This window comes from Pagrus pagrus (assembly GCF_965226575.1).
Source record: "Pagrus pagrus genome assembly, chromosome: 19".
Lineage (NCBI taxonomy): Eukaryota > Metazoa > Chordata > Actinopteri > Spariformes > Sparidae > Pagrus > Pagrus pagrus.
The window spans coordinates 21,740,858-21,758,868 of record NC_140203.1 but is presented as its reverse complement, the minus strand read 5'-3'; the positions used below and the strand labels follow the sequence as shown (position 1 = coordinate 21,758,868).

The following is an 18,011-nucleotide window of genomic DNA, read 5'->3' as shown; positions in this document are numbered from 1 at the left end:
TTAAATGAGGGAGACATAATGAAAGTAACAGTCCAATGCAATCAATACAGCAGCCCCGCAACAAATAACTGCCTTTCTCGATTTTATACAGTGTTAAAGACTGCAGACGCAGCACCCGAACGCCTTCATTGCTGTATCTGGGGATTTCAACCATGTCACTGCGGCTCTGCCCACATTCAAGCAGTTTGTGCACTGTCCAAGCAGGCAATTTAAGACATAAGTCCTGCTGTATGCCAATTTTTTAAGAAGGCATACAGCTCTGAGGGTCTCCCTCCCCTCAGAAGATCAGATCAAAACCTTACCCACCTTCTGAAGAATGCTGGTATAAACAAGCTCCAGCAGAACAATGTGAAGGATGTGTACTACCTGGAGAGGCTGGCTCCCTATGGCACCTGTTTAAAGCATCACTGGACCTCCTTCAGTGTGCAGGGCTGCATGTCTCTCTCTGTGTTGCACAACATGGGAGCATCACAGGCACCAGTCCTGTCACTCTTTCTTTTCACTCTCTACACTTCAGAACTTCAGGTCCTGCTACCTGCAGAAGTTCTCGGATGACTCTCTGCATCAGTGAGGAGGAGGAGAGAAGCTGTAACAATTCACTTCAATTTAATGCTGAAGGAAAGAAATTAAAATAAAATGATCAGTAGAAATTCAGGAAAATGTATTAAAGAATTGACCAGCTATTTATTAAATTATCGGAAAATAGCAGAATATTACTAAATCATCATGGGGTAATCAGTTTTGAGGTAATTATTGTGGTAATAGGGGGGTCATTTAAAAGACATTTCAAACATGTAACTTGTTAGTGTTGCCCGTTGAGCTCAAAGCTCCACTGTGCCTTACTAGAGCCTCACAGAACTGCTGGCATAGCTGTAATATCTCAGGTTTAAGACATCTGAAGCTGTTAAGTGGTACGATCTTGCTTGGTCACTACATTCAGTACCATTATCTTTCTTATTTAGTACAAGCGTAGTTCTTGTAGACCTTTTTAAGAAGTGGTTTATGAAGGCCTGTGCTCTTAATTTGATCCGTACCAACATCAAAGTCTCATGATTAGTTGTTTTTTACACAGAGACTGCTGGGAAAAGGTTGAAGGACAGAGCTACCTTTGGACAGCTTGAACCAGTTTTCTACACAGTATCTTTCAAAACATCAAACTATGCATAATTTCATGCAAATTTAAACATCTATGTGATAGGAGTTCTGCTCATGTCCTCATCAGTTAAATGTCACACTGGAGCGCTACTTAAGACCAAATAAAACACTCTGCCTTCCAGCTGAACGGTCAGGGTTGTATTTTAAAGTTAATCACGGGGTAAAGCTTAATGTTGCATGACTCATTAAGGTGCGAGTGCAGTCTGAGTGTTAATGTTTTGAGACACTCAGTTCCACTTCCTTGCAGGCTGTCTGCTCGTATAAACTTTTCAGCTGACCTCAGATCCTCTCACACATTTAGGTGAGATTAAACAAGCTGAGAAGTGCGCTGATTGTGAAGAAATATATATGGTTTATTTCCTGCTGTTGCATTTGGAGGATTAAAAGAACATTGAAAAGAATCATTTATAATTCTAGGGGTGTTTCTCACGTCAACCCCTGACAGGATTTGAACTTGGACCTGAGCTGTTACCTAGCAACATAAGTTACAGATACAGGTAAGGGTGTAATTTTGGTTTCAAAACTGTGTGGAACACCTCCCTCTTGTAGCGAAACAGTGCTGTTTTCTTATGAGTGGGTCCCTGTTTGTTTGTCTGATGGGCAGTTAATCATTTGGGGGATGGCCAATTGGGAGCACTAACGCCCCAAGATACGCACCAACGGGAGTGAAGAACAGGCAGTGAAGAATAAGACTGTTAGCAGGATTCAAACTTAAGTAGAATCATCTTTACAAATGTTTTATGAAAATCTTTAGCCCAATCTTTAGCCCTCAAGGATACAAACAAGTTTTGGGACTAACACTGAATGCAAACATGACTGTTATTTGTTTACAAGAAAACTCCACGGGGTCTTTAAGTCTGGTGTTCTTTGATGCACCCGAAAAAAACAAACACATTATGATGAATTAGAAATGTCATTTGAATTGCTGGATATTTAATGCGCTAAACCAATTTACACTTGTTTTTGTGTACACCAAATCCTGAAATGAGGTTAATGATAGTGGTGAGACCACTGACCGTAGGCCAAGGATGGACGACATGACAGCTCCACAAAATTGAAGCTAAAACATTTTGATTGCCGCCTTGATGATTTCTGTCAGTTCAGGGTCGCTGGTGTTGTTTGAATTTTTATTTTTCTGATAAATTTGGTTAACTTATTATTTGATGCTATATAATTGGGTGTAGCGTCATGATTGATAGCTTAGCCCCACTTGTGATTGAACGGGTAGGTGTATGGTGTATGACTCCAGATGATGTCAGCAGCTCAATTGGCAGTGTCTGTATCTGGTATATTCTGGCTTCACTTTTTGAAAGTAAGAGGAACTGTAGACGTGTTGTCCATCTTAATATACTATATGTCACAAAATTTAGATCGATGCAACTTTAAGCACAGTTGGCTTTTGTTTAAACGGCCACCTGTTTCAATCACATTTATCTTCCATTTGATGAAAACTGATGATTCTGTTAAGCTTTTAGTCATACGGAGTTAAGCCTATTAAGTGAAATATTTAAGCCTTGTTAAGCCCTCAAACTGATTACAGTTAACCATGAAATGTGGTAATTTAATTGTGAGTAGGTAGCCTTTTTGTTTGGGAAATCTTCTCCTGAGGCAAAGTGCCCTGGTCATACTGATCAGCTAACATGAAGAGTCATAGGCTTACAGCACAGCTGCATTTCAGCCTGTACATGCACACAGTCACACACAGAGCTGTTATCATAAGGCAGTAGTTCTTCTCACAGCAGTCATCTCTTCATTAACACTCAATTGTTCCATCACCATGAGAGATCCCGGCATCAGGATTGTGGCGCTGACTGTTCAGCTAAGAGCCTTTGCAGTCAAAATTGAAAACCATGATAATAGCTAAAATCATTAGCTCTGCGGGTGTTCTTGAAGAAGTCAATGTGTTCATTGCCTCTCCTTTCCTCCTTTCCACTTTCCACTTTCTTTCTCACACAGTGACTTCCTCTTCTCCGCTGCTCTGACAACACGCTTGTTGTGCAGCGTCTCTGTCCATGATAATACTGTTTGGCTTCTCAATGTTTCCCACTGGTGAACCCCTCTAATTACTGTCATCGATCAACTTCAAACACACACATTCAACCAAATGCACACACATACACACAGTCTCTTTTTAACCCAACTCAGTCACACAGATAAAAAAAAACCCCGAAATATTTGCTTTATCAACATTTTCATTCACTGGTGGAGCTGAACTCAGCCTCAAAGATATCTTCCTCCTCCTCCTCCTCTTCTTCTTCTTCTTCCTCTTCTGCAGTCTCTCCTTTCCTTGTACATGTGCCTGTTTATAGTGAAGGTCATTGGCAGCACCATCATCATCAGACAATCGTATGTCAACCAGTACACCATGTTGTACCACCATATTTATTTCTACAGTAGCCCTGGAGAGAGACTTCTCCGCCAGGCTTGGAAAGAGAGGGGTGAGGGGTATTCAGTTGGTTGCACTTTGTAGCCTCACTGCAAGACGCCACTAAATCCTACACACTAGTGCTTTAAATACAGTGTTTAATGCATTAAATTGTCATTAACCATGAACCGTGATGGGCTTTAAATCTCACCACATATTGACCGTAGATACCAACAGCTATAAAAAGAGCCATTCAAACAAATTAAGACTAAACTGAACGCAGACAAACTGATGTCACTTTTGTCACACACCCTAAAATTTTCCAGATGTTCAGTGTCATCTTAATTGCACTGTGAAAACCAGCGTCATATTCACTTGTTACTGTTTTCACTCTAAAAATTGTAATTCAAAGCATGTTATTATTGGCCACCGCATGTCATTTCAACTAGACAGTATTACTGGCCAAAAACACTTTTCAGCCAGGCAGGTAATTTCAGCTTGGCTGACCCTGCTGGCCCTCCACCGCCAACCTCTGTCATGGATTTGTTCTGGTTTGTGGTATAGGATGAGGCATTTATTTTTAACACTGAGACTCAAAACTATTTTTCCTCCACCTTCCTATAGATTACATGACCCCTGGTTGTCATGCCTTGTGTGTAGTTTCACAATCATTATCAAGTTGAACAAAGCTGTGTTTTGTGAGATAGCAAATTTGATGTCAGTATATTTGTTTTGATTTGCTCTTTGGACTCTCCTGGACACAAACTATGGTAATCATGGGGCATTCAGTGCCCATAAATTGCTGCTGCTCCCACAATCTCCACATAGAGTGCACTCTTTGCTATTGTTGTGTGGCTAATTGATCTTCTTCATCTTAGTTCTTATTCGGTTAAGAAACAGCTCTTTGTCATTTTTTTTTGCAAAACTTGTTGGATGATGCTGAGGTCACTATTCTGGGCTGGACAGTCAAGTCCATTACTTTATGGACCTGGCTTTGTGCACGGAGACGCAGTTATGTTAAAGCTGGAAAGGGACAAACACAAACTGTTGACACGAAGTTGGAAGCACAGTTCACAGTAGAGATTAAAACATTGACTGTTGGCAGGGAGAACTTTTGGGAGATTTTTGGGTGCTATTGGAGCCTGTAAGAAATCAGGGAGTGTATATTTGTTAGTCTTACTACCATTTGTTGATTAGTCAATCGTCAAAAAAATCAATCAACAAATCCAGAACTTTGCTAATCAGTCCTAGCCTCTCAAATTTGAGCATTTGCTGCTTTTCTTTGATTCATATCATTTTAAAATGAATATTGAATTGAACTTTTGGTTGGACAAGAGAAGCAATTTGGCTATGTTAACTTCTGTGCATTTTTCCAAAATCTTAATGATATTTTACAGCCAAGGTGATCGATCCAATGAGTAGTTGCTGCCACAAACTTCGATATCAAACCTTTTCCCCATTAACTGAAATCGCAGAGCTGGTTTAGAGGATGAAGATTGAAAATAAAGACTTGGCGAAGGAAATAATTAACTGATAAACCTCGGCCTGCGAAACCATGCATACACTATCAGATGCTCTTGCTTTTATCTTGGTAGCCGGGGTCGTTGCTTTGCTGTCAGTTCTGCTGTGTCACTTTCAGGAAGCATAGTGCTGACTTCATCTGTGATTTCAGTCAGCTCTACTTCAACCTCATTTGCTCCTCTGATATTCAGTGCATTCTCCGTCTTATTGATTCATTTTCAACGACCATTTTAATTTTCCAAGTCAATCGGCCCATTTTCAACCTTGCTAATTACTTTGACGTTAGTAATTCTATCAGCCAGCGCACACTTGGTCACAATTTCAAATTAAAATGGCACAATGATTCCTTTTCTGAGAGCAGAGACAGTCCTCAGTTTGCCCAGGTCAGCTTTTCAAACGCTTCAGTTAGTGGTTAATAAAGCAGAAGTAATATTTGGCTCTCAGCAGCTGCAGATTTTAAAGAAGGCTCTGCAAGGAAACTCGGCCAAAACTGCACAGTGCCACTGGTCAACACGGGCTTCATTTGCAGTTGGTACTGTTACCATTTTGCACTTGTGTTCGATCACTTGGGCAACTCAGTTGAACTCCACTTTGCTCCTTTTAGTTACGGCTCAAGGACTCATGGATCAGGGATTCCAGCAGACAGAGATCGATATCTGTTAGATAAAGAAAATAATTATCAGAGTAAATATAAAACATCAGGGACAGATGTACTAATTAAATATGGTATTTAATGCTGCACTTTTGTGGGATTTAAGATTGCAAGAATAGCTATGAAATAATTGATCACCAAAAAGGATTCATATTATTGTATCATATTACCTTCAGATTCATGTATATGAGCTGACTTTCTTATCAGGAGAAGAATAGGACGATGGAGGTAAGATGGCTGCCAAACGGGAGACCACCTTTCGAGCCCACTTTGACCGACTTCTCCTGTTTCAACCCACAAAACCAGGACATTCTTGAGCATCTAGCTGAAACAAAACAAGGTATTTTTAAGGAGACATCAGGACATTTTCCTGCCATGTTTGCGGCAACCACATTTTGAGGGAGAACATGATCTTTTCCTAACCTCATCAGTTTCAAAACCTAACCAGACCATAAGCACAGCGTTGTGACAGCAACTGAAAATTGAAATGCAAAGAAAGTTGCAACAAATCCATGATTTGCACAAACATACAATGCCAACATTTATTCTTCTACTTGGGGAGGTTAACTGTGACCATCAGATAACTGTAAGGCCCACACACATTATGCCTGCTAAAGGAAGACTGGACGTCCTTTGAAAGCTATTATCATAATAAAATGGTTTGTTATATATAGTACTGTAACTCAGCAGTGCCACTTGTGTGGCTGGCTGTTAATAAGCTGTCCCAGTGAGTCACTAGCACAATCTCTGATCTAAATTTTAATCAGAGATCCATTTCATTGTCAAAATGATGTAGCCTATATACAGGTATACACATTTAAACACATTTACCAGCCTTCCCACCAAACACAAACAGATAAGCTTTGAAAGTTGTTCTGAAGGGAATGATCTGTTTTGCATCTTCATAGACTACATAGACCCTTTTCATGGCAGACATTTTGACTTGTCAAAACAGGAAAAGCACAGGTGGGATTTAAAACATTAATGATGGCTGCACTCTATCAAGGTGATCTCGTTCAAGGCCCTGGTATTGTGTGCTCACTCAGTGACATGGCTTACTGGGACACTTAATAGAATGGAGCCACTGTTCACGTCATTGGGCACACCTGTGCGTTTCTAAGCCTTGACAAGTCAAAATGTCAGCCGTGAAAATGGTCTATTGTATTAAATTTAAACATTTGGGTCTTTTGGGGGAAAACAAGCCTTTTTCACTTAAGTTGTTTAGACTTAAAGTCTCAGGTGTAAATATGATGATGGGTGAATACATTTTTTCTACTTCAGTTTCAGGGTTCTGGTATTGAGGTCATGACCTACAGGGACACAACAGAGCCATTGACCTCATTTGTAACAGCTGTGCTTCTCTTGTTATGATCAATCAAAATGTCTGCTGCCACAGAGGTCAATTGGCAGTGATGCTGTGTACATTTTCTCTGATAGAGTGAACACTTTTATTCCACAGAAGAAAAGTGTGCACTCTAGCAGCCAATGTGGAGAAAACCCTCCAAAAATATTCTCTGTAAAGTGTCACAAAACAAAAACAGTTTCGAGACGTGTGAACACTGAATGGCAGTGGTGGAAAATTATTAAAAATGATTGTTAGGGCAAGAAAAAGAAAACACTTGTCATCTTTTGCTTTTACAGAACATGTTTGGGCTTTAATGTGCTCATTTAAAGACATTAAACAACCGAAAACAAAGTCGAAGCTGCTCAGCCAGCAGCAGGTGACAGCTACTCTAATTGAAGTCCTGGTGGCGGAAGTGCCCTGAGCTCGGGGAAACCACGGGCTCTGGGGGTGGGGGGGTGGGGGGTTGTCTGAAGCAGCGCATTGGCTGCTCGCCGCTGCGTCATATCCTGACGGAGGACGGTCGGAGGCGAGAGAGCCGCCAGTCTCCACTCTGTCGCTGTAGTAACGTCTGGAAAGCGGAGACACCGAGCAGCGGGTCACCTCAACACTGAAACCGGACGGAGGAGGAAAACAAGAACAAACACACGGCTGGACTACACGTCGCTCGGTCCGTGTTACGCTGCTGGATAATTATTCTTTGAACTTGACGTCGTTTGGAAGTGGAACCGAGCCCCGGAGCGGGATAGAGTGAACTCACCGGGACGCTGAGCAGGAGCACGAAAACAACTTTTTATTTTCTTTTTCTTCGCTGAGGAAATAACGTTTCTTTCTGAGGTGCCTGCTCAACACTGGACTAAGTCGCTTTAAGTTCCTGTGTTGTTTCATTCCGCCCTCTGGAGCTGTTTTGGCGGTGAGGCGGACACCAGAGAAGCGGAGGCTCGGCAGCCACCTGACCTCCTGGAAAATAAGACCGCAGCTAATGACACGCAGGCTGAGGTCCTTAGCTAATAAGCTCTCTGGCGGAGCGGGACGAGCTCTCCGCGAGGCTGTTGCACGTCCAGTCCTTACGCACCGTTTCGCACGTGAAGTTTGCAGAATCCAATTACTGATATTGAAATTATGGTAAGTGCTAATTAATTTGTGTCAGCTGTGAAATTGAATTAGTTGGGCTTAATTGCCTGTTGAAGTTGCCCCTTTCATCGCTCTATCTGGCAGACTGCGAGCAATAAGTGGATCATCTGTCAGACAGACAGCATGGATATAACCGGGGTGCACGTCCTCCAGCGGTCGTGATGCCGCGCGCCGGTCTCATCCCGTGCCCCCAGCCTGTCATGCCAGCTCTCTAACCCGCACCAGTGTGGCGCCGTGTCCCGGTCACACCGCCAGGATGAGCAGCACCGACCTGGAGCGCATGTCGCTCAGCTCATCGGCCAACTCGGTGGCCTCCAGCGCACGGACGCTGTCGGCCAACGTGAGGAAGCTGCACAACGCGCTCAACCTCCTGCTCAACGACTTCGAGAGGGAACAGTTCATCCACTGCCTCAACGTGTACCACTCCAAACGCAACGTGTACGACCTGGTGCAGACCCTCAACGTCATCCTCAACGCGCCCAGCAAGCGCCAACTTCTGCCCATGCTGCGACTGGTTATCCCGCGCTCTGACCAGCTGCTCTTCGAGCAGTACACCTCGGAGGGCCTCTACTTAAAGTCGGATTTAGTTGCAAGCAACGGCAACGCAGAACCCCCCAGCGCCAGCCCGACCCCCGCCGGGCACTTCTCGTCCGACAACCCGCCCGACTTCCAGGTGGCTTTGCGGGGCTCGCCGGACAGCTTCAGCACCAGCAGCGACGGGACAGCTTCCCTGGTGCCGCTGCTCGGGGCGAACTTCGTCCACGAGCCTCCGGGCGAGATGCGACAGGTCACCATGAAGCGGCACAAGAGCAACGAGGGCCTGGGCTTCAGCATCCGCGGCGGCTCGGAGCACGGGGTCGGCATCTACGTGTCCCTGGTGGAGCCGGGGAGTCTGGCGGAGAAACAGGGTCTCCGGATCGGTGACCAGATCATGAAAGTGAACGACAAAGTGTTCGACAAAGTCACTCATGCTGAAGCAGTGAAGGTACGTGTGTCTTTTTTATTTACTACGCCAAACCTGCACACCACACGGCTTTTACAGAGTGCACATTCACCCTTTGAGTCTATGAATAAAGAGTTCAGTGGACTTGGATGTCACAGTCATGGGAACTAATAGCTCTGGCCTCGTCCTATAAACCTGCACCCACTGTGTATAATAAGCTCCTGCCTCATGTGAATTATGTCTCTTGCCTCTGTGTCCAAAATTTGACCTCTTGAAGCGAACAAGCCCCATTTATTGATAGGAATGAATTTAGGTTTTTGCTGGAAGCAGCTTTGTCTAATTTTCCTATCAGCAAGCAACGTGTTGCAGCAGCAGTGTAATGTACACTGAAACACTGACTACTACTTCTAGGAAGCATGCCTGTAACAAGACACCTTCACAGCAGCTGGTAACCATAGAGTGGTGTGTGTGTGTGTTTGTGTGGAGGAGCTGGAGGTGGGCCCCTGTGCTCTGAAGCTATAAACTAAGAATACAGACTGGGCCTACTTTAGTCCTGTGCATCATTGTTAATGCCACCAAGGGTAAAGTAAGCGTATTAGCAAATGGGGTGATAAAAGAGCATGTCTGATTTGTGTTCAAGGTGGATTGATTTAGGAGGATGAGATGTGAGGTCCTTGGTTTTATGAGCCCAATGAGCTGTCCATGGTGCTGAAACTTCACCACAGTGTTTCCCTCTCTTTCGCTGAACAGCTTCTATCTCTTTTTAACGCCTCGCTTTTCTGATTGATTTTGTGATTGCACTCATTCACACCTATTTGCCCACGCTGTTTACTGATAACAGTGATTCATAGCTCTTTAACAAGGTTCAAATCGGTCTTAAAGCATCTGAAAAAATCATGTTTGATGGTTTTACCCCTTTTTATTAATTTAGGTTTATTTTAGCTGTTTTAGAAACTCATGTATTAAAACATCTAATTGGATCTTATTGTATTAGTGTATTTATTCTTCTAGCAGTGTTATGATACCCTCTTGCTAGGTCTCTCTTGAACATCTGATTTTAATCTCAGTGAGACTTTCGATTTGACAAATAAAAGTAAAAGAGTGTTCACTACTTTGATTTCCATCTACAGGCAGCACTATCCTGCACTTACACTGATAGAAGAGTTATCAGTAAAAAAAGGGAACAATACTCTGCCTGTAAGAGAAATAGCCCTAAAGAAAGTAGCAGATATCTATAAGCTGCTTTTTTAAAATAGTGATTGTATGTCTGTAGTTTGAAAGGTCACCAGTTTGTTCCCTCCAACATGACAGCCACGGATTAGAGCTCAAATTAAGTCCTTTCTAACCTTCACTGAACTAGAAAAAGTCGTCCGGGCTTTTATCTCATCTCGTGTGGACTTTAGTAATTCACTTTATGTAGGACTCAGCCACAATGCGAGCCCCCAACATTCACTTAATCCAAAATGCTGCACCTACAGGCTTTTAAATAATGCCAGGATATGAGAACATGTTATCCCTGATTTTGCCTATATGTTTTTGACTACATTTTAGGTCCCTGATACATTTATAGGTAGCTAAGATACATATGATCTCCTGTCCCGTAACATAGATCCTCTGGTTTACCTTTATGGTTCAGGCCCAAGTTGATTTAATCTTTTAGATAAATGCATTTTCATAATTTTATAGTTATTTTCTTGATTTATTGTGTTATATTTTGTGGGTTCAAAGACTATTCTTATTTCCAAAGTGTCTCTGAGGAAGTGACATAATCTCAGCTTAATTTTTTAATTAATTGATTAGTTGTTTGGTCTATAAAATGCCAGAGAATGGTGAAAAAAGTCAATCAATGTTTCCCAAGCCCGAAGATGACGTCCTCTTGTTTTGGCCACAACCCAGAGATATTCAGTTTACTGTCATAGTGTAAGGAAAATACTCACATTTAAGAAGTTTGAATAAGAGATTAATCGATTATCAAAATAGTTGCAGATTAACTTAATGGTTGACAGCTAAGTGATTGATCGACTAATTGTTGCAGCTCTGCATGTTAGAATAATGAGACCATTGGCCTAATTGTTGTGTTAATAGTTCCTGTAAATCTGCTCCTCAGCCTGAATTCTTCCAAAAGGCTGCAGCAGAATGTCTCTGCAGCTCATATTGAACGTGATCTCAAACTGCGGTGGATAGAATACTAATGACAGCATTAACCATGTTTTTCCAATCAATTCTCTCCACATTTAAAGATGTCTCTCATCTGAAGAGTGAACACTATTGATCGTTGTTACTGTAAATGAACTGTTGGAGAGTTTTGCTATCGAGGTTCCTTCTCAGAGAGCACAGGCCATTTCTTGTGGGAGTAGTTGTGTTGGTTTTGAGACTAAGAGGGAATGAATCCAAGGATGTGAATCTGTTGGTGGTATTCCTCTATTTTTGTCATTGTCAGTGAATCCTTTTGTCATGACAGTTGTGCTACTCATTGTACTATGAAGCCATCCATAATGACTATGGTATGATACTATGCTGTGACTACTACTAGTTGTACTGCTGCCTCTGCTACTCGGCTGTTATTAGGCTGACAGGGCAGGCACCCAGCCAACACGAGAGAAGCCTTGTCTCAGATAAAATCCCCCTGGAGGTCATTAATGCTTGAGTTCAGTTATTTTTATGCCTTCTCGGTTTAGGCTAAATGTTATTACAGGCTTTTAGAACTGTAATCATTTTAACCTTTTAAACTCCTCCAACTACTGAGTTCATCCTGAAATGATGCTCTTGTTGTGCAACCAAACATTGTACAAACCCTAAAGATTGTGTTTAATATTCTGGTGGAGATACCACATGACATCACTGCATCTTGGCCTTGAGTGTTCAGTAATCAATCTGAGCATCATATACCCTCAGAGAAAAACAGAATATGTGATACTGTCTATAGTGCGAGAAGTTTGGCTACATTTAAGGAAGAGGTTTACAGATATTCGATTTCCACAGTGTTATGCAACCCTTTTCCCTTAAGGGAGTTTTAGACAGACTATTGAGCTGCTGGTTGATTCTAAAAGCACTTACTCCTTGTTTGAATGGCCTAAATACTGAATTTAATCAATGACTGACCCACTATTACCCAGTCTTTAGACAACAAATAACAACACAGTGAAAAAACATATACTTCTTAAAGCTATGGTCTACGATTTGAAAGATTTGTTATTATTATTAACATCATTTAGATGGTGGTTATGACCCAATAGTACCACCCACACAATGTGAAGAGTAAAAGGAACCAAAAAAATCCATTCTCTCTAGTGTCTGTAAAACTGAAAAGAAATTGACCAATAGGAACCATCCGGCCCGGATGGCTCCTATTGGATCAATTTTCCGATCCAATCCTCGCTCACTCTCCTGCTCCTGCTCACGTCTGGTCCCGACCCACTTCCGCATTTGAAACTACAAGCGGACAAGAGGTTTGTTTTGCCCTGAGCAGTTCAGCTGCCTCTGCTTGCCCCACCGACAAAGAGTCAAAGAAAGAAAGTCTGTCACTAAAAAGACACAAAGCGGAGATGTGAAACAAAGAGGGCTCAAACCGAATAAACATCGGGTCATGGTTTGAACGGTGGCGAAAGGTCCGTGAAGATATGGACCCGGTGCTGATACAGCAGCGTTTCTGTTGAGCAGGTAACCTTCGTCTCTATTGTGGATGTTGTGACACAGATAAGTTTCATGCCGATGCTGCTGATGACTGTGAAAGCTGCCGTTAGTTTGTTTCTGTGTTATTAGACGGTGTCTGTCTCTGCAGTATTGTCAACACTTGTTTACTTGTTCGACGGAGACGATGTTAGCAATGCTAGCATTGTAAGCTAACAACAAGCTAACATTGCTAACATGTTTACACCAAATCAGCCTATTTATTTGCTCGTGGCAGCTAAATGAAGCAGCAAGTAAGATGAATGAAGGGATGGATGAAATCCCAACGCGAAGCGGAGGGGTTTCGGATTTATTTCCGGATTTTTATCTTATTTGTCCGGATTTATTTCTCCATAACAACCTCTCGCCCGGTCACTGCTCAGCTGTTTTGCTAACCCTCCTCCCGGTCTTGTCCGTTTGTTTTCAACGAAGCCTTTGCTAAATCAATATGATGGATTATCATAAACACGTTACGATGTGTGTATTTGTGTGTCTTATCTGTCATAAACAAGAGATTACGGTTTACGGACACGTTTGTGTCTCGGAGCAGCTGTGTGTGTCCTAGCTGCTGTCTGGTGCTACTCAGACAGCAGCTGGGACACACACAGTTGCTCCGAAACTCACACAGGTTTGTTTTTCAGCCACAATGTGGAAGCGATCGTTGTGATGAAAGCTGACGGCAGCATCTGTTAGTCTCTTGGCCCCCAGTAACTTTTAGAAGTGGCTAACTTAGCTGTTGTAACTTATTACGTAGCTGTAAGGTAACGTAGCTGTAGCATGCTAATGACGTTATGCTAGCTTGGCTGTGGAGCTTAGCTGAGGACATTGTAATGACTTACAAGATTTACGTGAGTTTCAACGTGCATTGTTATAACTTTATCTGTGAATCCGACATCGTTACTCCGCATTCAAAGCTGGGCTGTATTTGGTTTCTGCCAGCTTGTTGCTCTTGGTGCTTGTTGCGGGACGTATAAAGTTCGTTGAAGAGAAAAAAAAAAAAGCCTGTAGCCGGAGGGGGTGTGTCGCGGGACTCCGAGGGGAGAGCGATACGAGCTCGGAGGGGAGGGGTTAAGGAGCACAGAGGGGAGGGGTGTGTGTGGGGGGGGATGCTTTTTTCAAACCTTTCTCAGATCGTAGACCAGAGCTTTAATGGTTAAATGATGAGTATGTAGATTGTGAGTGTGTTTCATTTCTTCAGTAACTTTAATTCTTAAAACTTAATTCATTAAACCTTTTTTAGTAAAGTCATCCTATCACAGTTCAACAGCCATATTATCACTTGGAGGTTGATCGAATAATCTGTGTTGGCAGATTATCAGCGCAGATACAAAGTTTCACAAACTATCAGTTTTAGCCAATAGTGGCCAATGGCTGTGCACTCTCTAGCGGTCACACAGGGAAATACTAGAGCCGAACCGATAATGTAATTTTTAGGGCTATGCGGATACTGATATTGGGGTATAAATACAAATTGGCCGATAATTTTACATGCACAGAATGTAACTACATATTTTTTGCAATGATCCTTTAAATGTGGTTAAACACACTAACAGTAAAAATGAACTTTAAATTGCATCAGTGCACTAAAACACCAGTCACATGAATTACCGCAAGCATCATTTTCTTATGAAAAAAGTTTCATATTGGCACATATTGGACAACATATACTCTGATAATGATATATCTGTGATAGGCCAATTCTGGCCAATAATATGATAATATGGCTACACCAAGTCAAGTTAATGTCACTGTGTACCTGAGATAATTTATACTGAATTTGAAAGTTAACTAAAAGGAAGGAAAGGCAGTTCTGGAGAAAGATAGATGAATGTTGATTGTCATTCCCAGGTCCTCAAATATCAATGCTTGGGTCTGTTTTCAGCCCGAAATTCTGACCCAGAGTGCCAGTATTTGACGACCTGGGAATGAGACTCAACAATCAACTATCTTTCTCCAGAATTGCCTTCTATACCTTTTAAAATAAGACAGCTTTATTTGTAAATGATGAGTATGATAACGTTTTTGGTTATATAATGGTATTATTAATGCATAAGACTAAATATAACTGCTCTGCCGAAAGCATGCTGTGTCTGTTTTTACTAGCAAGCATGGTTTGATTGAATTACTTTGAGTTTGATGTTTGGTGATTTATTTATTTGTTTATTTATTTAGCTAGTTTCTTTATGTTGCCAGTTCAGCCGTTATCCAGTTTCTGATCAAGTGATATCAGCTGATTAACCAGATTTTGGCTTTTTCCTGCTCCAAACTTTCCTTGTTACATTCGTCTTTAAAAACCCACTATCGGATGACCTCTATCATAAGCTACCAGCCAAGTCTGAAAACAGCTCAGTGCATTTCAGCCTCTGGCACATTTGATGGATGAAATGTCACCTATGAATAAGCTGCTGTCTGGACGCTCTTGATGAATCCACTTGTGACAGCAATCACATCTGATCCAGCCTCCTCACCCCAAGCTGAACTCTGCTCCCACAGTGTATCTAAATTCGAGGCTCCACTCATCAGTATTTTACATAAACGTTGAATCAAATGACTGTGTGTACCGTGAAAGTGGTCGTAGTGATGAACCCAAAGAGAGATCACCCGACTCTGCTGCTTTGATTGGATCGGTCTCAATGCTCTCACCAACCGTGTTTCCAGCAGCAGCAGGCAGCTGTTTTCAGCGAACAAGCTCTGATAAACCCATTGTACTGTACCTTGCAGCACCAAATGACAGACAAAGTTAGAGACTAGATTTGGAAGAAAATGGAACATCTGGATGGAATCATGGACAGAAACTTGACTCCAAATGATTTATAATCTTTATCCGTCACAGCTGGATGTGTAAATAGGCAATGTTTTTTAGCAAATAAGCCAGCTATAAAGTCTTGATGTGATCATAATTTATCAGAGCTGTGTGTCTTCAGCTATTTTTGGACTTTATTACCCAAAAGACGGATTAATGCAGCTTTTAAAGAGCAAACTATAAAACCCACCAATATTTCATGTCAGTTACAGTATTGCTCATTTGCTCAGCCACAATGTTACTTTTACAAATAACAAATCAGTAATTCCACACAAACAACAAGGTTGGCTTTAAATAAGTCTTTGCAGCTTATTTTGTTTCCAGTACATTACTCATTCACACTGTTTTCTCCTGGCTGTATACCTCTACTTAGGCTTAATCCGCTCCACTTTAGCAAACCTGTGTTGCCTGATGAGTTCAGGGATGGTCTCTGAAAGCAGTAGATTGTTGTTTGGCCCAGGGGACGCGTCAAGGGCTTACAGCTGTATTTCTTTCTGACTCTGACTCTCTCCTCATCCTAAGAGCCTGCCTTGGCCCCAGTCCCTAGAGTCACTGCCAGTGACTCTAGGGACCCCCAGAGAGAGAGGGCATAAAAAAAAAAAGACGACTTGGGCGGTCTAAATTCACTGGGTCGACACCTGGGCCACTGCCAGGCACATTGACATGCAAAGACTTGGCCACAAGTCAGAGAAATGGGAGCTGAGAGGCCTGGAGCAGCACTGCAGACTGCTAATGGTTGGTGTGTTGATTAGATGGTAGGAGGCAGATAGAAATCTCGTTAAACTTGAGGACGCTATTAATTGATTCATAGCTTGGAGCTGATTCTGGGCCTGTGACACAAGTTCTTCTTGCTCGATGATGTCAACACTCAAACCAGCACCGGAGAGCTCGCTGTTGAGAGTTTGTAGTAGGGCTGCAGCAGTATACTGGTTTCATGGCATACAGTGGTATGGAAATTGATGGTTCTCATACCTTATACATTTACTTATGAACAGCATGTAGTACATGTTCGATTTCAGAGAGGAGGGAAAAAGATTAGCAATATGGAATATTAAATCATCTACCTTTGCTCACTACATCAGCCTTTCTCATCTTCAGGTGTGCATAAACCACAGGTTAGGAGTTTCTTTTAAAAATTAAAAAATGTGAAATTTATCAGTTATCTTATCAGTTTCGGCCATGAGAAGCAGGTAATTATTGGTGACCGATATCGGCTGAAAAAATCCCATATTTTGCATCCCCACTTATCACTGTGCATTATTTGCCCACATTTATTTGTAAAGTATAGGACTCTATGCAACGGAATCCTCACTTTCTCACGAACACACAGCTCAATCATTATCAGCTGTAAACCAATAGATGATCAGATAAAGAGTTTATTTGATTTTGATGGTAGGGCCACAAAGGAGGAGCTGCTCTTGGTAACAGCCGTCTTTGGTGTTAAAGTCAGTATAACAACCCACTCCAACTCCTCTTTAAAAGGTCTTGTGGCACTATGACAAGGTCTTGAGACTTCTGCATTTGCTTCAGACAGAGTTGTTATTCACAGAACCAGAGGTTGTCTGAGGTTGGATGAAAAGAGGGCACCACTTCAGATTCACTCTTTACGGTTCCAAGAAGTTAAAGGGATAGATGTTTTTTGGAGTGGGGTTACATTATCTCCAGTAGATGATAGTCGCCCCCAGTTTGGAGAAGCAGAAAGTAGTTCTGGCATGGAAGCAAAGAGATGCACTGCTGTAGACGGGGTCAGCACCAACATTTATTTCAGCTACTTAAAAGAAGGCCCATATAAAACAATCAATATGAGCGCTGTGTTTTGAATAGTTTCAGCACTCTACCTGACCGTCAGACAGCCTTTTCTTTTGGCACTCCATTTTCGGAACCATATACTTTCTGTTTTCTTATGCATGCTTTGTACTGCAGATCAGCTGTTTGGGTCGGACAGCAGTTTATGAAAAAGACAACTAAAACAATTAAATAAAAATGAGTGATGATGACAAAAAGATGAAACAAGGATTCCTTTATGAACGGGAGTATAGCGAGGAAAAACTTTTGGAGAGAGGAGGAAATTTGATTTATTTAGTGGATGTTAGGTAAGTCAATTCATTTATTTGTAGCTAGTAAGTGCTATCTTACATGGTGGTTGGGTGCCGCATTGGTCTTCAGCCAGGTCTGGATCAGCCCGTGGAGTGTTGTTTGTGGTTGAAAAATACTGTATAGTGACAAAGGAAAGGGCTGTCTGATGGCAGAATATATTTTGATGCTAAATGTTTTTAGATGGGCCTTTTAGTTTTGCTACAAAACCTTTTGCTGCTGACCCCTGTCTACAGCAGTACATTGCCCATTCTGATGATATTCTTGTCTGCTTTTCTATATACTGTAGGTGAACTATCTGGACTATCCCTTTAATGCATAACAATGTGTGTT

General features: G+C 42.0%; 1 protein-coding gene across 1 annotated transcript in view; it reads left to right on the top strand.

Moving 5' to 3' along the window:
* Positions 1-7,569: 7,569 nt before the first annotated feature.
* Positions 7,570-18,011, top strand: part of whrna (whirlin a) — a gene marked incomplete at its 3' end in the record, with an annotated part of 154,556 nt that continues 144,114 nt past the window's right edge. Inside the window, exon 1 of the mRNA XM_084382867.1 lies at positions 7,570-9,154. Coding sequence (XP_084238993.1) covers positions 8,426-9,154 — 729 coding nt within the window. The 5' untranslated portion in view covers positions 7,570-8,425. The remainder of the gene's footprint in view (positions 9,155-18,011) is intronic.